Source organism: Zootoca vivipara, chromosome 3 (assembly GCF_963506605.1).
Source record: "Zootoca vivipara chromosome 3, rZooViv1.1, whole genome shotgun sequence".
Classification (NCBI taxonomy): Eukaryota; Metazoa; Chordata; class Lepidosauria; order Squamata; family Lacertidae; genus Zootoca; species Zootoca vivipara.
The window spans coordinates 39,945,812-39,973,200 of record NC_083278.1 but is presented as its reverse complement, the minus strand read 5'-3'; the positions used below and the strand labels follow the sequence as shown (position 1 = coordinate 39,973,200).

The 27,389-nt window shown below is 42.1% G+C and overlaps 1 protein-coding gene across 1 annotated transcript; it reads right to left on the bottom strand.

Annotated features, from left to right (window-relative positions):
- Positions 1 to 67: 67 nt before the first annotated feature.
- On the bottom strand, positions 68 to 23,094 carry NT5E (5'-nucleotidase ecto). Its single transcript, XM_035109453.2, has 9 exons — positions 22,710 to 23,094; positions 17,144 to 17,366; positions 14,433 to 14,621; positions 9,122 to 9,319; positions 8,074 to 8,228; positions 5,056 to 5,164; positions 4,078 to 4,227; positions 1,478 to 1,678; positions 68 to 718 (listed from the first exon to the last, which is right to left on the bottom strand). The coding sequence occupies exons 1-9, from the start codon at positions 23,064 to 23,066 to the stop codon at positions 558 to 560; spliced, it is 1,743 nt and encodes a 580-aa protein (XP_034965344.2). The 5' UTR covers positions 23,067 to 23,094; the 3' UTR covers positions 68 to 557.
- Positions 23,095 to 27,389: the final 4,295 nt, after the last annotated feature.

Sequence of the window (27,389 nt, the reverse complement as noted above, 5' to 3'; positions counted from 1 at the left end):
AGGTAATTGAAAAAGCTTTCAAACACCCTGTTCCACCCCACCCATTTTTGTGATGTTTTTGGGTCACTTCTGGGTTTGGTGCATATGCACAGTTGTGCACATATTGGACTTGTGTGAATGAGGAGTTGCCTGCATGAGGATACCGGTACTAGCATATGCCAACCATGACAACATAGCTAGAAGTTACAGCAGCATTGTAGAAAGACACTTGCAAGCTCTTCGGCTTGGGTAAACATTTTGCAATGTGCCCAGCAGCACTCATGGTGAAGGAACACAACTTGCTTCTTTTCGTTTTACTTTAATTTTCTAAAAAGTGAAGGTATGAAGAACAAATATACATATCAATTATATACATAAACGTAGCTCAGTTCAAACGCACTATACATACAAAATACATTAAACCTTATTGTTGAATTTTATGTCGTTTAATGGCTATGCCCGTAATAATTTACATTCTGCCCTCTGGGAAGAATGGAAGCAGCTGAGATTGTCTTTTAAGTATTAAGAAATTCATAGAATGCAAAAAAAAGTAAAGTTCCCCTGCAGCAAGTGAAAAACTAAAAAATGAAGCACAGAAGTAAAACAAATAATCCGGAAATCAAAGAGAGATGGCTTTGGAATACAATTCCAGCAGAAAACCTCACACGACCTTCAACCGCTGGAAATACCCTTCCCATTCTAGTTATGTAGTTGGAAACAACGGCGACATCAAGATCACCTATTTAAGAAAAGGAAAAAGGAACACCAAAGTTCATGTCAGTCAAATCATTGTAGCATCTTAATCATACCCAGGTGGCCAACATTCTGTAACTATGGTGAGTAAATAGTTTGCGGAGCTGTGAAACAGGCTTGAAACAACCACCATAAAGTTTTCTAGACACAGCCACTGTACCAGAAAAAACGTATATGACATGTGAAGACTTTTATCTATTGTCTTCCTTCTCCCTGCTGACTTAAACAAGCAACACTAGCTGTAGGGAGGTCTGCATGTGTGATTGGCATGAAAAAAAGACTGTCACAGGAGCAACTATGGTGACAGCAGTAGCCATGCTAGGAAAATCCTGTGTAAAACTGATCTGACTTTAGAAAATCCTTATGTATATCCAACACATAAATCCAAGATCAGCTTGAAGGCAAGCAGTAACACACTGAACAAAGCTAACTTTTGCTTTTAATTATTAGGTGCACTTGTTTTGGAAGTGATTGTTGATTGTACTATTACACTTGTGAAAATTCCCTCATTTTTGTTTCAGACTTAAAAATATATATATTCTCTTGCTTTTCCCATTCTCTACTTTTGGATAAACTCCAAAACCAACCTGAGTTAAATATTTCCTGTTGCAGCTGGAATAAATAAAGGTTTGCCTAATAGCAGCATTTTCCACACTCGTGGGAGACTGGTCTCCTACAGGGACATTAATTCCAATATACATTCTACATCCCATATTACAGATTGCCAGGAGTAACTCATACATACCACTACTGTGGTTATTTGAGCTTCCCTTTAGCATGTGGTATCCGTCCCCTCCTCCAGCAAGGAAAGAAGGTAGAAGCACTTTGTATGTTTTTTCCAGCTGCAGTGGTTCATAGACTGGTACTCTACACTCTGTGCAAAGAACCTTTAAGCTGACCACTCTGCTTCCCGGACTTTCAGAAAGATCATACACCACCTGTATACCTATCAATGAAGCACAAGTTTGAACAGCATTTTAGACATCAGATCTTGCATTCTTTGGGTCTATAAAAACTTGCTTGAAAAAAACAATCACGCTGCTCTTTTGAAGTTTAAAACCAGAATAAACTGATGTGAGCACAACATTTAACCACAGGACAGGACCACACTGCAGTGGCAGAGCAAGGGTACAACATGTGCACTGCATGCAAAAGGTCCCGGGTTCAGCCATTGTGAAGCCTTCAGCTATTCCTATCTAAAACCTTGGGAGCCATTGACAATTACTCAGTGCAGGTAATACTGTGTTGGGTAAAGCAATGGTCTGTCATGGTATTACTATTTCCTATGACACACTGGATTCCAAAGCTGAATGTGTTAGATAGCTGTCTTTCCTCCAGCGATTCTTACTGGATTCCATACCAAGCACACTCTATAGCAAATTAGTACCTGAGGGTATTTTGCTTTAAATGCATTTAGTTTCTCCACAAACGAGTGTCTATGGTGTATAAAATCGAAAACAAATCAACAGATCTAGAAAATGGCATTTACATAACCACAAAGCATCATTTTTTGTTCACGTCCAATGAGCCTTATTCTTCTATATAGGTTTTTGCAAAGTCTCATAAAGTAACAGCTGGCGGCTCACACAAAGGCAGCCAAACACGTATAAAAATATTCTTACCCTAAATGGTATATATACAGGGTTGTGTCCAATGTTAGTCGTACTCATAGGAGGCCCATTAAAATTAATGGACTTAGGTTAGTCATACATTCATTTCAATGCATCTCCTTCAAGTAAGACATTGGATACAATCCATAAAGGCACAATAATTCCAGTGAATTTGTTGATGTGGTCTATGACCTAAAATCCCTACACATGAAGTAGATTTTAGTTATAAGAATTTTATTTTCATTTATTTCATTTATTAAATTTCTTCATTGCCCTTCATCCAAAGATCGCAGGACAGTTTACCATCTAAAAACACAAAAAATATATAGCGTAATAACAAATGAAAAAAAATACCCCATAAAGAGTTTAAAATGCCGCAGATAATTTAATTAGCCAGTATTAATACTAAGATTTCTTTGTTGTGGGCCTTTGTGGTGAGTTCTCTGACCTTTTTCCCCCCCAGAAAAAAAACACTGGGGCAGAAACTAATTGGCAGCCAGTGCAGTCGGGACAGAATTAGCCTCATGTGCTTAACTTGTCTTGCCCTGGCCTCAGAGTTCTGCACCTGCTGAAGTTTCAAAACCATCTTAAGAGGCAGCCACATGTATAACGGGTTGCAATAATCTAACCTTGAGGTTACCAGAGCATAGGCTATCCCTTTTCTGATAGGGACACAACTGGGCCACCAGCCAAAGCCGATGGAAGGCACTCTGTGCCACTGAGCCCACTTGACCCTCAAGCAAGAGCAATGGATCCATAACTACCGCCAAGCTACATACCTGCGCCTTCAGAAGGAGTGTAACCCAACAAGAGCAAGCCACCCTCCCATCTATCTGGTCTAGGGGACCACCCACTAACAGTGCCCCAGACTGAATTGAGCTTCAGCTTATTGGTTCTCATCCAGTCCATTACCGAGGCAAGAAGCCCTACTTTGTTTATTTGAATAGGGTCATAAGTACAATGGGGTTTTGTTTTTGTCTTAATATGAGCAGCATGCTAATTGTGGCTCATGCTTGTTTTTGCTGCTGGTGGGAGGGCATCCATGCTAGACGCTCCTCAGAATAGCAGCAACAAACAGACAACACGGTAATGTTAGCAAAACAATGAAAAGGTAAACAACCGTGAAGTGCAAATATTTAAATGTATATGCACCAACAACCTTCACATATACAAAGAGATTCAAGGGAATCTTTGAGAATTGTGAGCTTTGGTAGTCTTGTTAAGCTTTTACACATGAACCTTAGAAAGAGTCCGCACCCTGAGGAAACCATTCCTGCGAAACGGGGAAGAAGCTAGCCGCCCGTCGGAAGAGATAAGAACGCATGATACGTCGTAGCACTTTGTTATCGGACTTTATTATTGCACTTTATACTGGACTTTTAAGACTTTGAGCATGAGATTTTGTACACATTTTTGAATCTCTTTGTATATGTGAAGGTTGTTGGTGCATATACATTTAAATATTTGCACTTCACGGTTGTTTACCTTTCATTGTTTTGCTCCTCAGAAGCCTGCATTTGTGTTTTGCTTGCTTGATGAATTGCATCACCCAGTCACAACCTAACCCTGGGGTGATCTCCTGCCTGGTTCCACCACGCCTAACCTTGAGAATGGGGCAGCGTTCCAGATATTTCACTGTTTTAAAAGCAGAAGCAGGTAATCCTCTTACAATACTCCTTCGTGAGTATGTGTGGGTTTAGGACCTTGAACAGGCAACGCTGGTAAAGTAACTTACCTGAGACCTGCAGGAGTTCCCCTGTCCCTTCTCCATGCCTGTAAACGCTATGTTCAAATGCTTCTTTCAGAGTAGAGCCTTTGATCTGCAGCAAATCGAAAGTTCCTCCAAAAGGCAACACGGACAGCAACTCTTCCAAAGTAATAGTTCCTGAATGGGACAGGACGTTGTTTCATAAAGCAATCAGTTTTGTGTTCTATTTCTCACTTTAGGAGAATATGATATTGTAGATATAAGCATTAGACAAGAGAAGGGCTGAGCTCAAACCCCAGTGGAGCACACTGACTGCCTTCCAACAAGTCACAATTTTGCAGTCTAGCCTACAACACAAACTTGTTGCAGGGACTCGATAACATGAGAACCTTGTTTATGCCACCCTGAAGTCTCAGGATAAAGAATAAGAATATTACTGTATAATAAATAAATATGTTTCTGATGGTTCTACCCCCACATTTATCAGAGTCTCCAGGCAGCTTATAGTATAAAATTTTAAACAAATAGGAACAATCAAACCATAAAAGCAGCAGAATCCCTTGTAACGTGTGGAGAGTCCCCAGGGTAGGGCTACCATGTACAAGCTTATGGCATAGGGATTTTCCAAGTGGGAAGGATCCATTTGGTACGGATCATGGTATTCTCCTCACATGGAGACACTGCCAAGTGTTTCACAAGCCTTCGTAGGAAAACAATAATCATTAAATTGGTCCCCAGCCTTTCAGCATCCAGAAATGTATATATCTGAATGAATGTGAGATTCGTTTTTAAAGCATACACTAGAAAGGTATGTGTGTATGTTCAAAGGGGAGGAGAAAGTCAAATCCTTGCCCAAGAAAAGCATGACAATTGTGGAATATAGTAGATAAGCTCTAAAATAAGAATCCCTAAAACTAATTAACTTATTGAGAGAAATGTGGGGTATGAAGAGGAAATTTTAGCAGTATTGCCTTGGGGAAGAAAAAGCCCTAAAGCTATATATACCATTCGTGCTTTTTTCATCAATTGGTCCCCGTATTCCACCACCATTTACGATGCACATCGAAACATGATTCCATTGGTTATCATCTGGATGTCTCAGGTTATTGTAAACCTAAAACATTTACACACATACACACACAAAAAAAATTCTGTCAGTTTCAGTCTGCACTTTATCTCAGCTTCAAGAACTTCAGGAAGTGATGGGGGAAGGGGGAAATTGGGATATTACCTAGCAACAAATCATTTACTTACACAAATAAAACAACTGTAATTAAAAACTAAAGAACATTCATAGTAGACTAAAATTCATTTATATCAATAAACTTAGTATGGAATAAACATAAGATAGAATCCATTATTTTTTGTTTCATTTCCACCCATCCCTTTATCTAAGGAATTCAGGCAATGTACAGGTTCTTCCCTCTCCTCTTTTACCTGCCCAACAACCCTGTGAAGTAGGCAAGGCTGAGAGATACCGTAGTAGCTAGCTCAAAACACCTAGTGAACTTCATTATGAGTAGGGATTTGAACATGGAGCTTCCCGGTCCAGGCCCTACACAGGCTCATGGAGATCTAATATGAAACATTTCAGTTTATTTTTACATGGGCTGTTATGCTGTGAAATGCAAGCATGCCAAAATAAAATTCCTGCTGAAAAATCTACAGCTCCCTTTTTCTGCTGTTGTATTTCTGCTTCACAATTGGGGATAATGTGGTGGGCTTGTGCATCTATAACAGCAAGTAATCTTTGGGGATTTCTCCATGCTTACAAACTGAATACTAAACCTGATGTGGTAGTTCTTATAAGGTGCACACAGGCAAATGTATTGTTACACACCACCTCCAATCTCCACAGAAGTGTGAGATTTCAAGGGGGTTCCAGGATGAAGTGTGTTGTGGGAAAGGGCCACATTTACTGTCTTGAGCTCCCTGGAGGAAAGGCAGAAATTTAATAACTAAATCATAACAAACTCACATCAGTCCCAGCCAGCATGACCAGTGGTTAGGGATGATGAGAGCTGTACTCCAATGACATCTGGAGAATGCAGGTTTCTTATTTCTGGCTGTCCAGAGTTTATTGTATTGACTTTTTACACTTCAGTTTTAGATAGTGCTTATTTTTTATGATGTGTTTTTACAATTTACTTTTCATATACCTTCAATACAAAGCAGTATATAAGGGTTTATAATAAATCAAGAGTGGTGGGTTTTTTTTTAAATAAAAATAAAAATAATTCTGAGGCTGAAGTCCTAAACATAACTTATGTACAGCATTAAAGAAAATGGGATTTACTTCTAAGGATCACTCTGTAAACCTCACAGAATCCCTTTTAGTTTTCCAACTAGCTTGTATAAGAATGCAACTGGGTATCTTTTTTCCAAGAACAGCATTGGCAGAAATTAAATTGCAATTTGACACAGGAACATTAAGTCATTAATGCACTGCATATCAACTGAAAGATGCCCTAAACTAACCTGTGGTCAATGTTTAGCTAAGTCTACTGATAATTAGCTGTAGAAGGGATATCATTCTTGTCCAAACAAATTGGTGCAATCAATTAAATATGACATCTCTCCTAGTCAATGATTGTTCATGAATCCAAGCAAAGTAGCCTGTACAAACAAGTCAAGTAGTTTTCTATGGAGAGCCCTTTAGACACTTCCATGACAGGACGGTAATGCCTGGTCAACCTAATTAATTGTGCAAACCTTATATTCAGTTTTTTACAAGGCAACTATGGTAGCCTAGAATGAATCCCCTTTCCTTGGATGCTTTAGAGCAGGCATAGGCAACCTTGGCTCTCCAGATGATTCGGAACTACAGCTTCCATGATCCCTAGCTAACAGGGCCAGTGGTCAGGGATCATGGGAGTTGTAGTTCCAAAACATCTGGAGAGCCAAGGTTGCCTATGCCTGCTTTAGAGGTTACTCAACCAATACAGTAAGGAAGTTTGCCCATTTAAAAGAATATACTGAAAGTCAGTCCACTTACAACTCCAAGATTTAGCTGTTCATGTGTGAGTGACTCACAACAACAACAACAACAACAACTGACAGTTCTCCCAGTCCCTTGCCACCACAATCTCTCTCATTCTTTGTAATTTGGTATATTCTGGGGTAAATAGCTCAGACCAAGAGCTGCTGCACACCAATTCCTCTTTACATGGTGAAAGTCTTCATCTGTTGTGATTTAAAGCTATTAAAAATGTGATGTGATGCCAGTACTCACATTTTGATCAATGTGCCATGGGTGTCAGCCCCAGGCAGCAAAAGGAACTGCCAATACTTTATAATGGTGAGCAATGTCACTAAAAAAGACCTGCATGGATCCTAAGAAAAAATTCCCAGAGACAAGTCTTAAAGGAGAAAGAAAGACATGCAGAAGTGAAAGTCCAACACGTCTCTAAAAGCTTGGGACTTACATCTTTCAAGCTGTTTCAGGCTTTTGTCACTAGTGAACAATTAGCTAATTCTACAGCCATCAGCAGTTTCTGATCAATAGTTTCAATAGTTCCAATGTCCACAGGAAGGACCAAGATCAAAAGCATAACAATTTCATAGCCAGCTGATCCCCAAGTGAAGATAGGCCACAAAACCACATATTTCATTTAAAAGGTAAAGGGCCCCTGGATGGTTAAGTCCAGTCAAAGGCGACTATGGGGTTGTGGCACTCATCTCGCTTTCAGACCAAGAGAGCCAGCATTTGTCCACAGACAGTTTTCCAGGTCATGTGACCAGCATGACTAAACTGCTTCTGGTACAACGGAACACCATGATGGAAACCAGAGTGCACAGAGACGCCGTTTACCTTCCCGCCGTAGCGGTGCCTATTTATCTTCTTGCACTGGCGTGGTTTCAAACTGCTAGGTTGGCAGGAGCTGGGACAGAGCAACAGGAGATCACCCCGTTGCGGGGACTCGAACGAACGACCTTCCGATCAGCAAGCTCAAGAAACACTTTAGACTTTAAATATCAAATAATGAACCATTTAAAGTACGGTAACCTGGATTATTATCTTACCACAGCATCACAAATTAAATTCCCCATGTTGCACTCTTGAAAGCGACATGCTTGACTTGTACCATTTAGATAAACAATAGTTTTTCCTATTTCCCGGGAAGAAAAATTTTGTAGTTGAAGATGCATCTTGTCAACTTCTGCTTTCACATCCTCAGCTAAAAAAGAAGTAGCAATGTTGAAGGTTTTTATTAGCCAGGCACAACATTAGTTCCAGCTTCCAATAGTTTGGATCCAAAGGAGTCACACAGCCACTAACTTGGGTTTCTTAAAAGCAGCCCTCCCCAATTCTGTGTCATACAGTATGGCTAACTTCTTTTAGAACCAAGAGGACTTTCAGAAGCAGATGTGATATAGCAGAACCAGGTAAAAAAATAGAGAGTAAAAAGTCAAATTCCCACTAGTTGTGTCCAAACCTTTGGATGTGCCCAGAGTAACTATTTAGAACCAGTCTTAAGTTTCAGGGAATAGGCTTCTGTTTTGTTTTGTTTTTTTGGTTTTTTTTAAAGAGTGTGTGAAATTATATACTTTAAAACAAGATACTTTATATATAAATATATATTTAATTTATAGTGGGCATAATGTGAGTTCACAGCTATCCCGCATAATTTGTTTTAGAAAAGGAAAGGAGGCTTGATCCTGAGTTCTCGTAACTGGAGCGATGCTTACCACATACTCCCTGCAGGAGGGAGGTGATTTTTCACTCATTTCTCCTTTTGCCCGCATGTCCCCAAAAAGCTGCCCTGGCGTGCCGAGAGACCCTCTAGAACTGTATTCAACTTGGCACCAGGGGTGGGGAATGCAAGAAGGAAGGGAGAATCTGCAAAAATCATTCCTCCTCCTACAACAGGAGACTTCACCATATTTCAGCCCTTTCTACAAGAGCTGTTCCGTTTGCGGAAAGACAACTCTGGATCCAACCCAGAGTAAAAGGAGAAGGAGCAATAACACCACACATGATATCATGCATTATCTAGTATACTTAAATTAGGTAATCATCAATGAGGCAACCTACAGGAAATAAAATTTCAGATCTCCTTCCCCTACATACCTTCAGGAATACTGCTGTTTAGTAAGATAGGGTTTCCAGAGGCTCTAATTAAATTTCCTTTGTCATCAAACACAATGTTCAAATAGCCAAGATATTTTCCAAAAGCATAAGCTTGAACAACAGGAACATCACGCCCATCGTCTGACTTCACCATAAATGGATATTTACCAGCTGGTATATCATTTGAAGGTGGGGTGCCTGTAAAAGTGGCCAGAGAATAAATGACCTTTCCTTCCTTCCTAGCTTTCAAAGGAAGTCCTGAATACTGATGAGGCAAGCACATCAATTGATAGTGATATTTAGGGTACAGGGGGGAAAAACTGCTTGTGTGTGAAAGCAAGAAACATAACATGTATACAGCGTCTAGGCAAGGTATCAGATCATTCCCTTCTCCCTTCTTTCCCATGTCAACAGTTCATTTGGAGCTTCACTCTGAGACATTCAACAATGTCTGTCTCCTGGGAAGGACAAGAGTGGGTCATCAGGCAGTTCCCCTTCCCTTTACTCAGCTCCTACTCAATTCAGCAGCTGATCAGGGGAATCAGAGGCTTCCACTCTGCTCTACAGCATTAATTGTGTTTTGAGAGAGAGAGAGAGAGAGAGAGAGAGAGAGAGAGAGAGAGAGAGAGAGAGAGAGAGAGAACACCGTATTTTTCACCCCTTAAGACACACTTTTTCCCTCATAAAAAGGAAGGGAAAATGTCTGTGCATCTTATGGAGTGACGGCACTGGACAGCAGTGGGATCCCTCAAGCAGAGGGATGTCTCTGCCGCTGGAGCCATGGCTCCCAGCGGTGGCGGAGGGGTGAGCAGTCTGAAATTGGGCTGCTCCTCCCTCCGCCGCAGCAACCGACAGCAGCATTGATTCAGAATATTTTTTTTCTTGTTTTCCTCCTCTAAAAACTAAGTGTGTCTTATGGGCAAGTGCAAAAAATACTCATTCATATATATATATATATATACTTCTATATACACACATGCACTGGACATCCACATGATTCATCCCTTTGATTCTTGTCTTTGGAATATAAGAGCCCAGAGAAAAACATGTTATTCTTTCCTAACAGAAAAATAATAAAAGGTGAGATGTAAGTCCCCAAATGGGAAGGTGAACTTTTTTCTTTTCAATTACCTCATGTGCACTGTTTGATTGAGATGTTATGTCACTAAACACACACTTCAGCAGAAGTGGGGGTTTTTTATAAAAAAAAAAGTTTCATTTTATTTCACTCCCACATCCCTTTTGCTAAAGGCAGTATGTTTCACTGCATAACATTATCAGTGATTAAGGCAATAAATCTATTTCTGGTTGAAAATGTTACTAGGACATTGATGGGTGCACTGAAAACACTGCCACTAGATTTTATATTCTACACCCAGCATCTCGTTGCCATGAATGATTCTTTCTGAATGCAGGCACTGATCTCTCTACTTGTCTCAGAACTAGACTCCTGGACAGCTCCCAAATTCACTCATTAATAGTGCCAGAAAATGCAACATGTAGCTGCTGCCGGTTTCTCAACTTCCAACAGCAACAACAAACTCCATTTCAACAGCAACAACACAATTTGGAACATTTCAATAGGCCAAAGAGCCTGTAGACTCTAAATAGCTCCACCTGCATATGTGCTTAGCCAAGCACCAGTTGTGGCAAGAGATAAAACTTAATAATGTTCAGGCTTCCTTTTATTTCAGGTATTCATATGTTGTTCAATATTCAGAATATATATCCTGAGGGATAGCTCAATCAGCAGAGCTGTGGGTTCAGTCAGGGATGTGGGCAAGATTCGTGCATTGCTAGGGGTTGGACTAGATGACCCTTGTGGTCCCTTCCAACTCTATGATTCTAATATTCAGAGGTTGGTCAGCAAAGTATAACAGTATCAGTCACAACCATAATGCTGCATGTTCCAAATTGGGAAATTAGTATAAAGGCTAGGCTTAGTGCATTTATCAAAATGTTAGGTATGGTTTTTGGATGTGTATACTCATGTATGTTCTCTCTACGTCAAGTAATGTATTAGTGAACTCATCTTCTTCCTTTAAAAAAAGGTTTCAATGCTTCTACCCAAGCTTATAAGAATAAACTCTCTACCTTTTCTTTATAAAGTGCCTTTATAATTCTACAGAAGTTTTCAATCCCTACAATGCATTATGAATGACCTGTAAATGGTGTGTGTGAGAATGGGTGCTTAGCTTAGTAAAGAATGCTCAGACCAGGGAGGAGGCAACATGCAATGTTAATTTCATCAGAAAGTCTGGTATGTAAAACAAAAACAAAAAAACACTTCAGAGTTTGAGGTATCTCATTTCATATTGATAAACAACCCAGCTACACCCTTATAAGTAAAGTAGTGTGACTTCTGTCCGGAAGAAAAAAACCCAAATCAGCACTGGTGTTATTAGACTAATGTCAGTCTGTGGTCAGAGTAACAAAGTGCATGCTACAGAGTGGCTTGAGGAACATAGAGCTGAGAAACCCTCATAGCTGGGAAAAAGTATATGAGATCCTGGGTGAAAGGCATAACTATTGCCAGATATATGTGTGTGTGAAGTTTATCTACATCCACCTGGAGCAGCATGACTCATCCGATCACAACACCCTGCCTGACCTCAATGCTTCCTCTTCAGCACTCTGAACTCCTAGACTGACAACCTAGCCCTAAGAATACCCATCTCTATAACTACACCTCTTGCAGTGCAGGGGTGGGGTGAGAGAGACAGAGAGACTGTACCTGCAAGCTATTTTGTTTTCTGAACTGTATTCACTAAATGTGGTTTTACTAGTTTTTTAGGTTGGGCTCTACACACACCATTTTATATAGTAAAGAATGCAAAGGAGTGGGAATGCATGCACCCATAGTTATTGAATACACATGTACAATAAAACATTAAAGTAGCAGGACAAAGGCATTAGCATTGCCCCTGCTAAGGACAAATAGGAAATCAAAATGTTTTCAGTTTGGCCCAGCTAAAGGCAAACAGAACATCCAGGGAATCAAAGTAGAGATAGAGATAGAAAGAGGACCTAGGAAGGAAATAGATTTCTATGCTCACGTTTAGGCAAAAGGGAAGCCAGTGGGATGAGATTCTTGCACATTTCAGCAAAATTTCAGCAAAATAAAAATAAATCAACAGATTGGGAAGAAATTCTAAATAGGAATCAGAACAAACTATGTTCAAAAGAAAACCCAAAGCTTCACTCAGCTCCACCAACTTTGCCTTTTATGGTCAAATCCTCCCTATAAAATTGTGGAAGTTCAAGGGGGGGAAGTATTATAAAAAGCTGAAGACTCTCATTAGCAAATAAATTCCACCGTGTGGCTATTGTGGGGAAAACTATAGGTTAAATATACAACAATGATCAGTGAATGCTTGGCAAGCATTCAGCAGACCAGGTTCTGAAAGCCAGGTGCTTTACAGGTATATCTGAAAAAAGCAAAGTGTGCCATCTGTACATGACCAATGTTGTAATTAGAATAGAGCAAACGGAAATAGAATGTTGTTTTTTTCTGAACACATCCTGGAAAAGTTTTCAATTTCTGAGCCAATTTTGAATATTGCTGAGGCGAGTTCACCCACCACTATTTCTGGAAGGTTTTAAAAACAAACCACCATTTCAGAGGAACATTTCACACACAGGAAAGTTTACCCTGATCTAATATGAGGCAGGCTGGAGAAATCACTAAACAAATCCAGGAGGAAGGTGTAAGACGGGAGAGAGAGAGAGGGAGACAAAGTTCATATTTATTCTGGACCGAGGGCAGGAAAAGACACATAGACACAAGCAGAAATGGGAGGACAGAGACATGATTCATTTGTGTACAACTATGCAAGCCACTGGAAAAAGGCCCAGCATCCTTAGTGCTTAACAGCAAACCAAAAGCCAACCACTTCCTGAGGAGAAAAGGAAACTCTGATGAATGAATAAAAGACTGAAAGCTATGACCAAGGTAAATTCAATATGTTAAAAAAATCTGAGCAAGAAGTGTCATTGAACCTACAAGAGGTGTTGCTGATATTCCATTGATCTTATAAGCTTCTCAAATAGCAGCACAATTCTATCCATGTCTGCTTAAAAGACCTAATCAGATTATTGGGCCTCTTACCCCCATTGCCTTCTAGATGCTGATTGACTACAAGTCCCATCATTCGTGGCCATGGGACATGCTAGCTGAGGCTACAGAGAGTTAGATTCCTATAGCAGTGGTCCTCAAACTACAGTCCGCAGGCCAGATCCAGCCTGCCAGGGTCCTGAACCCGGCCCGCCCGGCAATTGCAGAACCCGTAGCGCTCCTCCTTCCCGTTGCCTGCAAGCAACTGGGTCTAATCCCTTCCGGCTTCTCCTCAGACCACACTCTCCAGCCCCATCCCACTCGGCTGGCCATCAATCCCATCGCAATACCAGGTGCGCGTGCGCATGGGCATGCCAGGTTGGGGTGGGTAGGAGAGACAGATTGCCGGCGCTAGTGGCAGCTCCCTCAAACTGCTGGGTAGGGACCACTGGTTCGGCGGTGGCCTCTGTGGAAGTGACCGCAATCCCCCCTCCCCGCCCGGCTTCTCCTTCTCCACACTCCTCCTCCTCCTCCTCCTCCTCCTCCTCCTCCTCCTCCTCCTCCTCCTCCTCAGTTGCCAGGCCTGGAGCCGAGCCCGGAGAGGCCACCACTGATGAAGGCCTGTGGAAAAGTGGGCATAGCACGAAGCCAGGTCCGGGGCGCCAGGTCTCTTGCCAGAGGGCGCTGAGGAGGGAGCAGCTGGATGCTGCCACCACCGCTGGTGCCCAGAGCCTGAGGCCACGCCTCTTTCCTTTCCTCCCTCTTATTCGGTCGCCCTCCTCTCTCTCTCTCTCTCTCGTATTCCACCCCCGCACTGAAATACTTATAAGTTTATGTTGATTAAAATCGTTCTTCATTTTAAATATTGTATTGTTTTTCCTGTTTTTTGTGTGCACTACAAATATGTGCAGTATACATAGGAATTTGTTCATATTTTTTTCAAACTATAGTCCAGCCCCCAACAGTGTCTGAGGACTCCTGCCTATAGCATCTGAAGGGCACCAGGTTAGGAAAAGCTGATGAAGGACATCAGGAGGAAAAAAACCCCTCTATTCTAGACTAGTTTCAAAGCTTAACCTTATACTTTCAAATGTTTAGTTCACACGACAGTTTCTTCCAAACATACCTAGCTGTACCAAAATGAGGAGCATGAAGAATTAAATATTCAGCACCCTGTTATAACTGCTGAGACATAGCTACAATAATTAAAGTACTAACCAATCAGAATCCCCTCTTTTTGCCAAGGAAATGAAATACCTGTATAAAGAAAGGTGTTTGTATGTCCTCCAACTACAACATCCACACCTCTCACTTTTTGAGCAATGTTTTTGTCCACAGTAAAACCAGAGTGACCGAGTGCAATGATTTTGTTGACTCCTAAAGTTTTAAGTTTGTCCACCTGTGGCTGTAATGCTGTAACTTCATCTTCAAATGATAAATCCGGCCCTAAAAATCCAGAAAAAAATGCATTAATTTTTTGTCTTTTATTTTATTCTCACAAAATGATTTGCCAAAGCACATGAACAAATATATTATACATATATAACATATATACTATACATAACATCTCTTTGTTTAACAAGTTCCTTTCAAATAATGGAAGTTACACTGATACATTGCTAATTTGCTAGTTCCATATTTCTGTGGAGCCTCATACGACAGGAAATCTTTTGGTTGATTTAGCAGAAAGTGGATGGTATTCAAATAAAATCATTGTGCAAGCAGAACAACTTCCACTTGTGTAAGGGGGCATCTCCCCAAGATCCTGACAAGAGAAGATTAGATACAGAAGTTAATGGACTACGCAGAAATGGCGAAACTTACCAGGAGAATAAGAAATCAAAGTAAAAATTCTTTTTAGACCGGAATGGAAATGGTTTATTGAGTATTTACAAACAAACTGTAAAAAGATTAAGACATTGGCAGGATTACTGTAAATACCTGCCGTTTCAAAAAATATATATGGGATATATATGGGAATAGATACATTAAAGAACATGTTGAGATAATTTGGAGTATGCAGGAAGATGAAAAGAAAGGTAAAGAACCACAGAAAGAGGGGGAAGGGAGCCAGAGTTAAAAATGTTAAAATTATGATTGGATAATTGTTGTGATATATATATAAATGAAACTTATAACTTTAAAGAGGGGGGGGGACATCTCCTCACCCCCAGCACACACTGTACACTCTCCCCAAACCAGCTTTGGAGGGTAGAGGTAATATCAATTAAAACATTATGCAGCAAGCTATCCCCACAAAAATAATGCTAATAAGGAGATCCAAAATAAAAAAAATTCCTTCCAGTAGCACCTTAGAGACCAACTAAGTTTGTCATTGGTATGAGCTTCCGTGTGCATGCATGCACACTTCTTCAGATACAGGAGATCCAATCTAACCTAGCCTCCAGTGTTCCATAAACCTTCAGAAACAAGAAGATCGTAATTAATGTGCCAACGCCAGAGTGGAATCAGGAAACTATGTTCCCATGATTAATTTTGGAAATATTAGCAGGCTCTTTATGTTCCCATTATTAGTACTAGAACAGCTACAGAACATATTCATTCACCAAAACGTTTATGTAGCAGTTTGCTAACATGCAGTCAATCAGCAATTCCTTACTCCTCTGGATATGAAATAGCAGGACCTGCTGCAGTGGATATCGGCTATTGGACATGAATGAAGAACACGTGTCTAAACAAAAATGGCTGCCCTCAGTTTGGCCCCGGGTTTGTATGACACCGAGCAATAGCTTAGGCTTTGTTCTATGTTCCCACAATAATAATGGAAATGATACATGAAAGGATTCCCAGAAAAGCAAAAGGCTGAGCTGCATGGAACACCATCTGGTAGCTAGTAAAGCCAACAGCCTTTTGCTCTGGGGTAAAGAGTGGCATTTCCTTTCAGCTCAGAGCAAATGCCTGATGCTTTTGGATTTGTGCAGCCTCTATATCTATCCTTTTGAAATTCATGCAAATGTCTTAAGTTGCTTGGACAAGGTGATTTCACAATTCTTCCCCAAGGAGGAAAGGGAGAGGTTACAAAAAGCCCCAGATCTTTCACCAAAGGACAGATGGTTTCTTTTGAAACACATGTGAACAGTGCAGTAAATCTAAAGATATGAATCCAAGCTAATGACTCCTTTTAGAAATTTTGGTCTAACTAACTAACCATTAAATAACCATTGGGCGGGTTTCAAATAACAAGTCCTGTCATCTTTTGCAATGGGTCTTCCTTCCCCTCCCCTCCCCTCTGCTCCTCACCCACCCACTATAACTGGCTGGGGGGTGTCAAGAGAACCCCTGGAACAGCATACACCTGGCAAGCCAAAATACTTGTCTTGATGACTGCCTTAGCACTATGTTGAATTCCTATCATAATCTATGAGACCTGTCCAGATGCCTGTGACTGGATAACACATTAAGCTGATAATTAAACAAAGATCTAAATAGATGAAAACCATGTACAGTGGTACCTCTACTTACGAATTTTATATGTTCCGAACACACATTTGTAAGTTGAAAAAAATTGTAAGTCGAATCCCATAGGAATGCATTGGGAGAAAAAATTCGTAAGTCGAAGCAACCCTATCTAAAAATTCGTAAGTAGAAAAAATCCTATCTAAACCGCATCCAAGATGGCAGACGGAGCTCCATTTGTAAGTAGAAAAATTCGTAAGTAGAGTTATTTGTAAGCAGAGGTACCACTGTGTGTGTGTGTGTGTGTGTGTGTGTGTGTGTGTATATAGGGGGAAGGTTCTATCATCTGATTGCACTATAGTCACACATATCTGGTGCTCACTTTTTTTCTTACTTTGAGCAAGAAATATAATTGCAAGAGTAGCAGTTTTATCATCAACTATATGCTTTATGCTACAGGAGTAAGAAATAAAATAGGGTGGGAATCACAGGATCCAAAATAAATATATTTATTTGCCTAATTTTTACATAAGCATTAAAAGAAAGAATACCTGGATTTGAAAGGACAGGTGTCTCCTTCGAGGTATAGCCAACAATTCCCACTTTTTCCGAGCCAACTTCTAGAATTTTGAAAGGTGCGAAATATCCCGTGATGTTGCTTGCTAGTTTCTTGCTTGCTTTAATGTTTGCACTTACAACAGGAAAGTTAACATTTTTCAGCAGTGGATCCAATAATCCATTCACACCGTTGTCAAATTCATGGTTCCCGAGTGTCTGCACAACATAAAAGAAAAGAAAAATAGAACCTCCTTGTTGACAAGAAGTTCCCACAATCATGAAAAACAAAGTACAGCATAAGGACATATTTTAAAATCTAGACTGTGATCCATCCAGTTCTAACACATGAACAGTATGCTATATCCAAATAGTATCTTTTCAAGCTCTCTTACATCTATTTCAGTTCAGCTACTAATATTTGGAGGTGCATCAACACAGTTCTTCAGTCTCTTAAACGCTAACATTTAAAAACCTGTCGCCCTCTAAATATTGTTGTACTTCCACTCCCAAAACCTCCCCCAGCCAGTGTGACCAATGGCCAAGCCTGATGGAAGTTGGAGTCCAGCAATATCTGGAGGTGAATAAGTCTCCCAGCCCCGTTTTCAAACAAGAACAGTGTCAGCATCCTCTCCAATTGTCACAATGGACTAGATTTGGAATTTTGAACCAATGAGTAATTGTATTTAAGAATTTAAAATATTTGGAATTTCAGTGGCCCTCAATAATTTCCTTAAAGGTAAAGGGACCCCCTGACCGTTAGGTCCAGTCGTGGATGACTCTGGGGTTGCAGCGCTCATCTCGCTTTACTGGCCGAGGGAGCTGGTGTACAGCTTCCGGGTCATGTGGCCAGTATGACTAAGCAGCTTCTGGCGAACCAGAGCAGCGCACGGAAATGCCGTTTACCTTCTCGCCAGAGTGGTACCTATTTATCTACTTTACACTCTGACGTGCTTTCGAACTGCTAGGTTTGCAGGAGCTGGGACTGAGCAACGGGAGCTCACCCCGTCGCGGGGATTCAAACCACCGACTTTTTGATCGGCAAGCCCTCAATAATTTCCTTAGAATGCTTAAATTTCTTTATCTTTTTTGCAAGGTTGAAATCAAGGCTCTCCCATAACCATCTTTAACCAAACTTCTCACCAAAGGAACATATTTGGGTGTAGAAGTTGCCTGACTTCAGTTTCAACTACAGGGTGAGTCTTTTAAAAGAGGCCCCGTGGAACATGTGTACTCTGTACTCTTTTAAAGGACTCACCCTATATAACTGTACAAAGCACTTCAAGATGACAGTGCTTGCCAAAGGAAAAGAAAGGGACTTTCTTTATCCTTCTACCCTCTTCCTGGTTTAATTTTGAAGACCAACAAGCAACTGAATGATTTTGTGCCCCTTTTCCCCTGCTCAATCTGACAAAGTGCTGGCTAAGACCAATCAACACTGCACAGCATGACAAAATATGCAGCTACTCACCATGCCTTCAGCAGGAAAGATTTGGAAATGTATGCATTACACTGCAAATATATCCCTGTAATTTATTGCTCTGTTTTTTAAGCCATGGTGTAACAAACTACTCTGAAGAGCCTATATTTTCAAGCAGCTTCCTTCTACACTTTCCAGGGCAAATTGTTTCTCTGATTTCCACCCTTTTAGGCAATGACAGGGATTCTTGAAATATGAAACATACCGTTCAGGCAGTGCCTTGTCTTTTATCCCTGTCCCTTGTGTGCTTATACAATGTTATAAACAAGATACTGTATTCTACATGTAGTGTTATTAAGTTGGACTGACATGGTAGGCAGATAAACATATTTACACACCTAACCACAATGTGGCTCAAGAATGCCTTCAGAGATGTTTGCGTCTGTTTACAGCAGGCACTTTCAAGTATTGTGGTGTTCACCCTCTTCTCCACAACAAGTGCAGTGCAGACCAAACAGAGCTGCCCACACTGCGATTTGGATGTGGAAACAAACAACTTGAAGCTACTTAAAATCCCAAGAACAAGACCTATAATGGATTTAAAATATATGATACTTCACATGCTTAAAATAGAATGAAAGCTTGAGGAAAAGAGCTCAGCACTGATTACAAGCCTGATTTGGCATATTTGTCCAGCGCTGATCGCCCCCATTTTATGTGTTCCCAATAAAAGCAGATAAAATCTGTATTATAAAAGTAAGCATCTAAGCAAATAGCGAAAATTTCAGCAATGAAGTATTTAGAATCTGGCTTGTACACATTCCAGAATTTTCTGTATGCTTTGAGACTGAAACAAACATCTGCTTTTACTTTGCACATATAATTGAGAGCAGGGCGCTTTCACTCTTGTGCATTTCGTTTCTTTTTACAGAAAATAGTTCCCACTATGCTTAAACAGATTTCACCAAAGAAAAACAATTTGGGGATCCAAAACCACACCCCATGTATCTTTATGCAATAGTTTTTTTGTCATTTATCCAGAAACCAATAACAGTAGTGCCAAGCAAGGATGGGACTGGCTTTAGCTTGGCCCCAAAAATCTCCACCCTAACCCTGTGCTGTTTAGGAGAAGGAACAAGGTATAGCATAATAATCTCAAATCCGATGGCTCTGCCGTGCCAGCCAACGCTTGGATAAAAGGAGGACAAGACGTTCCCTTGCCCAGACACTGCAAGTTGTATATCTACGTCTCCTGTTGTTCTCTCAGCTCACAAAAACAGACTAAAAGACATTCTCTTCATAGAGATTTTCATATGGATCGGAATGCAAGGATGTACTGCAATTCACGTCACAGAATGAGAAGAAGAGATGAGTCCAGTATCCATCCCAGCCGCCTCTCTCACATTTTCTTTCAATGAATCTTATATTCCCGTTCACCTAAGTTTAGTGCCAAGTGCTTAACTCAGGCATCCCCAAACTGCGGCCCTCCAGATGTTTTGGCCTACAACTCCCATGATCCCTAGCTAACAGGACCAGTGGTCAGGGAAGATGTGAATTGTAGTCCAAAACATCTGGAGGGCTGAAGTTTGGGGATGCCTGGCTTAACTCCTTGTTGCCACACTGCCTGCAGAGGTATAGTAAGTGGAACAGATTTGAGCAGGCTGTTGTCACAAAGCAAAATGGCCACCTTTCTAGATTCAGTCTAAAAACCATTTTTTAAATTAAAAAACAACCCTGTAAATTTTGTTGCTAAAAGTTATTAAATTTGTAATCAGGTGAATTCATAAATAGAAAGGACACTTCACTCCTGGAGCACCATGATCAAAATAATCCTGTATCTGGCTGCTACCCACTTAAGTTCACAAAGTGGGTGCAGCCCAGAGTCAGGCCTCAAATAATGGTTTTAATATTAGAGCATCGTACAGTAGATGGTCTTCCAAATGCCCTGGTTCCACACTTACAGCTTTAAAGGTTAAAAATATGCAGCACTTGGAATCAGCGGTGCAGCTAGGTATTTTCGACTCTGAACTTAATGTCCAAAGTCTAAAACTGCTGTTTAGTTGGGAATGTGTATTACTTAACTTACTTCAGTGTGTGGTAAGCCAGCCCCACTGCATTTGAAGGCCCTCCTGCTCATTCCTCTGAGCGGGGAACCCTTGATGTCTGCCCCAAAGTCCTGATCTGATGGCACTATCACTTTTATTTCTGCTCAGCAGCAGTCTGGAAGCTAGCCAGCGGAGTTTGCTTAAGTACTGCTAAGATAGGTTCATTTTTGGATATACAAATTAACAGCTTCACATATGTATTCTGGGCTTGTTATTAACACATCCAAGTCTTCAGAGGCAGTTCCATGTAAATGACAGCAGTAGCTAGGTGATAGCTGGATCTGATCAAAAGTGCAACTACTCCAGCATTTTCTTTCCAACAGCAGGCCTGCAGCTCCTCTGTACTCAGGGATTAAGCTAAATGATGGGAGTGCTTCATTCTTTTCTTACAAGAGAATAGGCACCAGGTTGTCCTTCTCTGGAGCATCTCTTCCAAACATATCTGCCAAGTCCCGGACTGCAGTATCCAGGACCGGCAGCCGCGTGACACCGGAAGTTGCATAGATGCAAATTCCAGTGTCGCTTTGCCCATCTATGGGCACCAAAAATGGCCGGCGCCGGCAATGGAAGTTGCGTCTACGCATGTCCAGAAGTGGGTAGATGCAACTTCTGGTGTCGCTCCGCCCATCTATGGGCACCAAAAATGGCCGCTGGCGACACCGGAAGACGCACTTCCGGACATGCGTAGACATGACTTTTGAAACCGGCGCTGGTCATTTTCAGTGCCCATAGATGGGCAAATCAGAAAAAAATGGCCGCCGGCAGGAGAATATACGGTAAGGGAGAATAACGGGAGACAAAGAGATACGGGGGACCGCCAGGAAACGGTATGAAAAAATGGGGGTTTCCCAGGGAAAATGGGGTACTTGGCAGCTATGCAGCCTCCAAAATCCCAACCTCTTCTAGAGGAGCTTCTCAGTGCTGAGTCTCACATCTTCTGGTTGTGGCTGGCTGCTGGCCTTCTCTACTACTTAAGAAGAAAGGATTCCTCCCTTCAAGGTGTCCAGATGATCTCTTAAAGTCCACAGCTTAATTTTCATTATCATTTATATGGTGCAGGTAGTGTTTACAGGATTTGAAGTGCTCAGTGTTTGGAAAAGTTGCCTCAAAGTAAAGCTGACCAAACAGAATCAAGGCAGAAAGTGGAAAAGCTGAAGAGAGATCACTGTTGTAGTTGGTTAGTATCCAACCTCTGGAACCTTGAAAAAATGGTTCACTCTTGCTTTTTGCTACCCTAGGTAACTGAAAACACTACATGGGGGGGGGGACACAAACCCACAGACACTGTGTGGAGCTTGGCGCTTTGGCGAAGGCCCACCTTGCCTATCCCAAAAGTAGGCCTTGCTTAGGAGGCTGCAAACTCCATTGCCAAAATACAGGTGAAACTCGGGAAATTAGAATATCGTTGAAAAGTGCATTTATTTCAGTAATGCAACTTAAAAGGTGAAACCAATATATGAGATAGATGCATGACATGCAAAGCAAGATATGTCAAGCCTTTATTTGTTGTAATTGTAATTATTTGTTGTTAGGCGGGTCAATTATAAATGGAATGTAATTAATGAAATGTAATAGCTTTCTTTATTTTTGTATTATTGTAACTATTTGTTTTATTACCGTGGAATTTCCAAAAGAAAGCATTTGTAAAAATAAAAATAATAAATAATAATAATAAGTTGCATTACTACTGAAATAAATGCACTTTTCGACGATATTCTAATTTTCCGAGTTTCACCGGTACGTACGGCGCGAAGAAGAGCGTCATCACCTCAGCCCCGAACCTGTCGCCTGCCAGTCAACGACCTGAGGGGAGCCCAAGTCCCTTCAGCTGTTTGAAGGGGAAAGAAAGAAAACCAGCCTCTTCTCATCCCTGCTCAGAACTTTCCTATGGCCTCCCTCCATACTGGAGCACGTCCACCGCGAACGGTGTCCCACTTGGTTGGACCCAATGGTGCCACAGAAAGTTTTTTTGGGGGGTGGGGAGAGCGTGCCAGACCCTTGCGCCCTACCTGACGGGTTTGCCCCCCTCTCGCTTACCATTGCGTTATAGCCGAGGAGGTTCATGAAGCGCACCACCTCCTGCCCTTTAAAGAAGCTGAACCACACGGTGCCCTGGTACTGGTCTCCGGCGTCGAGAAGCAGCACGTTGCGGTGCGCGGCGCGGATCCGGCGGATCTCGGTGGCGCGTCGCGCGACGCCTCCGTAGCAGTCCTTCCCGACGCATTTGCCCGAGTCGCGGCTCGTCTGCTCCACGCGGGCGTGGACGTCGTTGGTGTGCAGGATGGTGAGCTCGAAGGCGCCGGCCGAGGAGGCGCAAAGCGCACCCAGCAGCAGCGCGCCCAGGCACTGCGCCCAACTGCCCAACCGCTGCTGCGGCCGCCTGAGGCTCTCCATGAGTGAAGGCAGCGCGCGCTCCTTGCCCGTCGGCGCACTGCCTGCACTGGGGAGCGCAGCTGCCAACAGAGGCGCTTTAGGCGCAGCCCGGCGGGGCGGGGAGGAGCTGGACGGCCGCCTCCCCCGCGCCGCCGCCCGCCTCCCCCTCGAATCATGACTAACCCCTCGCCTCGAGTTCTGCGGGTGCTGCCTGCCTGGGAAGGCCTGTCCGGCTCCTTTGGAGACTCCCTTCCCTGCTTCGCCTTCGCCTTAGTCAACTTTTCCTGAGAGGAATCTTGGCATCCTTGGGCACTTTTCTGGGCAGATCTGGGGAGGCTTGCTCATATCGTCATTTATGTATGTGAACCCCGCGCACCAAGCACTTTCTTCCGCAGAAATAAACACTCCTTGAACCAGGACTATTCCTATTATTATTATTAAATGCAACATTACACAATACATAATTACACATGGTAAAGTTTCGCTTGACATGATGTCTCCAGTCCTTGATCTGAACCCAGCTGCCAACTGACTAACCTGTTCCTATTTCCATATCAATCAAAAGGTTGCAAAACTGAGTGTGCGCCTTCCACTTTGGGCACATTCTGTTGGGCTTAGTTGCCCTAAAATAAATTTGGGTTTTGTTTTGCTTCTTGTGGGGCAATGGGGCTACCTTTAATTTTCCGATTTATAACTCAGAGCTCCAGTCTAAAAAGGCAACACACTCCCCTGCACTGTCATTTGCATTGGGGGGCCCTTTCATTTGCATAACTCTGTGAGGTAGCTTAAACTGAGAGACACTAACTTGTTGTTGTTTAGTCGTGTCCGACTCTTCGTGACCCCATGGACCATAGCACGCCAGGCACTCCTGTATTGCACTGCCTCCCGCAGTTTGGTCAAACTCATGTTCGTAGCTTCGAGAACACTGTCCAACCATCTTGTCCTCTGACGTCCCCTTCTCCTAGTGCCCTCAATCTTTCCCAACATCAGGGTCTTTTCCAAGGATTCTTCTCTTCTCATGAGGTGGCCAAAGTATTGGAGCCTCAGCTTCACGATCTGTCCTTCCAGGGAGCACTCAGGGCTGATTTCCTTAAGAATGGATAGGTTTGATCTTCTTGCAGTCCATGGGACTCTCAAGAGTCTCCTCCAGCACCACAATTCAAAAGCATCAATTCTTCGGCGATCAGCCTTCTTTATGGTCCAGCTCTCACTTCCATACATCACTACTGGGAAAACCATAGCTTTAACTATATGGACCTTTGTTGACAAGGTGATGTCTCTGCTTTTTAAGATGCTGTCTAGGTTTGTCATTGCTTTTCTCCCAAGAAGCAGGCGTCTTTTAATTTCGTGACTGCTGTCACCATCTGCAGTGATCAAGGAGCCCAAGAAGGTGAAATCTCTCACTGCCTCCATTTCTTCCCCTTCTATTTGCCAGGAGGTGATGGGACCAGTGGCCATGATCTTGGTTTTTTTGATGTTGAGCTTCAGACCATATTTTGCGCTCTCCTCTTTCACCCTCATTAAAAGGTTCTTTAATTCCTCCTCGCTTTCTGCCATCAAGGTTGTGTCATCTGCATATCTGAGGTTGTTGATATTTCTTCCGGCAATCTTAATTCCGTCTTGGGATTCATCTAGTCCAGCCTTTCGCATGATGAATTCTGCATATAAGTTAAATAAGCAGGGAGACAATATACAACCTTGTCGTACTCCTTTTCCAATTTTGAACCACTCAGTTGTTCCATATCCAGTTCTAACTGTAGCTTCTTGTCCCACATAGAGATTTCTCAGGAGACAGATGAGGTGACAGATAACTTAGAATCATAGAATTAGAAGGGTCCTGTGGGTCATCTAGTCCAACCCTTGCAATGCAGGAATCTCAGCTAACGCATCCATGACAGATGGCCATCCAACATCTGCTTAAAAACCTCCAAGGAAGGACAGTCCTTCCTAGCTTCAGGGCAGCCAATGGCCAATTCACATTGACCTTGCATGGCAAATTTTGCAGTGCCAGGGGGAGCCAACTGTGACGAAAGTCCCCCTCTCTATTACTAAAATGCGACACAGGAATCCAGAGGTGAAGCCACACACACACTCCTCCCGCCACCTCCCAAATAAACCACTTTATTCTTGGGAGTTTATAAGTAAAGAGACTCTCCCTCCAGCTCACGTGGCCTGGTATCAAAGAAAAACTCTAGGCTGTTTGTTAGAATATCCTCCTGTCGCCAGTAAAGGGTCCCTCTCGGCCTGATTCCCCTTACTGTAAATGTTTGCCCCTTTCCACGCTGGCAACTTGTTGACACTCCAGGTTATCTTTCTAAGCCTCCTCAGTGTTACTCTAAGACACGGACTTTTGCCTCCTTTCCTGAGGTAAATTTTGTCCTCTAATGAGTTACCACTTCTGTGAGTCCTGATACCTTGCTGGAAAAATAATGACGATACTTCTTGGCACAAAAGAGAAGAATTTTATTAACCTTAGAACATAGTTATTTAATTAACGTTTCATGAGTTTATAAGAAGCATTTCGGTTGTAGGTAATCTCTGTCAAACCCTTAACATCAAGCCTTCCTGAACCTCATCTAGATTCCCACTATCCTGGCCTCTCAACTTTCTTCCTCACATCTATCCACTCCCTCCCCCTCCCCTCAACTGACAAAACCGCTGCTCCCTCCTTTTAAACTGGGAATAGTCCCGCCCCCATCAGAATGTTATGTCAGTCAGGCTGGAGGTGGATTAACTCTTTTCCAGCCAGGTAGGAATAAATATTTCAAAACCGTGTCAATCCGTTACACCAACTGCTTCCAGGCAGTGGGGGGCATTCAGTAGCTCACTGCTCCCACAGCCCATTGCCAGAGAGCCATGGCTTATTTGACTGACAGATTTCCTTCCGCTGCCACAAACCAGAAAGGACACACATATGAAACACAATATTGCTCTTTCATGGTCATTGTCCTTCCATGTAACACTGGTGAAAGTGAAGTGCTGACATGTGATTTTCCACTTGTTTACTTTTAAGTAAACCAAATGGTTATATGCGTCCAAGCGAGCCTATGGATCTAAATGGCTGCTAGGGGCCATTGTTGGGGACACATCAAACTGCACCACTACTCTATCTAAGAACACAATAGATAGAATATCAACCAATCATTTTATTACAGTCACAGACCAGAAGCCAGCGAATAGAAGATTAAGTGACATATTTAGTATAGGTTAAGTATAGGAGGACATGGGGTGGTGCTGTGGGTTAAACCACAGAGCCTAGGGCTTGCCGATCAGAAGGTTGGCGGTTCGAATCCCCGTGATGGGGTGAGCTCCCGATGCTCGGTCCCAGCTCCTGCCAACCTAGCAGTTTGAAAGCACGAAGTGCAAGTAGATAAATAGGTACCGCTCCGGCGGGAAGGTAAATGGTGTTTCTGTGCATTGCTCTGGTTCGCCAGAAGTGGTTTAGTCATGCTGGCCACATGACCCGGAAGCTGTACACCGGCTCCTTCAGCCAGTAAAGCGAGATAAGTGGCGCAACCCCAGAGTCATCCACGACTGGACCTAATGGTCAGGGGTCCCTTTACCTTTCAGTAGAGGTGGACAGTTAAACTTTTTCTTTTCAGACTTCTGAACCTTCTCAACTGCTTGGGCTTCTGTGATACTTGCTTTTGTTTTTTATTGCCTGCTTTTTTATTGGAGAGGACCTTTAAAGCTCTGTTTATTCCACACCTCTCTTACCTTCTTAGGAATAAGAGCAGGAAATATGTTATTTCAAGTGAATAAATACAGTCAAAGTTTGTGTCGCCACTCCTTCAAATTTTTCAGTCACAAAGAATTAATGAAGTAATCACAGTTGTTTCATAGAACAATATGGAGAAAATGGACTTCAGAGAGGCCTGAAAATCTATCCTTTAGTTAAGGTGGTATGGTGTGTGTTCTTCCAGTGGTTTAGGGGTAGTACTAATTTTAATGATAATAACGTTGGTCCCGTCTCCTTTCTCAAAGTTGAATGCAAGTTTATCATGCAGACAGTCTCCAAAATTTATCTAACCCAAGGTTACATTATAAGGGACAACCATTGTTCTCAAACCTAAGATCTTAATGTCACAATCCTTATATGGCTTAGGATCAAAAGGATCACAGACCATATTGCTGCTGCTCTTCCTTTCCTCGATATCACAGCTTGTCCTTTTTGCTGCCTCAACAATTCTTCACCACTCATTTAACCCCCCCCCTTACATGCAATCAGAAGGGTTGGGACTGGGGACAGAGAAGTAAGCTTCAATTGATAAGGAATGCCATTGAACTTATCTTTGAAGTTTTTTTTTAAAGTTTAAAATACTTTATTAAATATTACACATATTA

Bases quoted from the DNA above. Each gene is read 5' to 3' on its own strand.
- NT5E (XM_035109453.2), bottom strand. From the start codon at position 23,066: ATGGAGAGCCTCAGGCGGCCGCAGCAGCGGTTGGGCAGTTGGGCGCAG. The intron at 8,229-9,121 runs GTATGTAGGGGA...CTTCTTTTTTAG, and splicing joins AAACAGCAGTATTCCTGAAG to CTGAGGATGTGAAAGCAGAA. The intron at 719-1,477 runs GTATGTATGAGT...TTTCTTAAATAG, and splicing joins CTCAAATAACCACAGTAGTG to GTGATCTTGATGTCGCCGTT.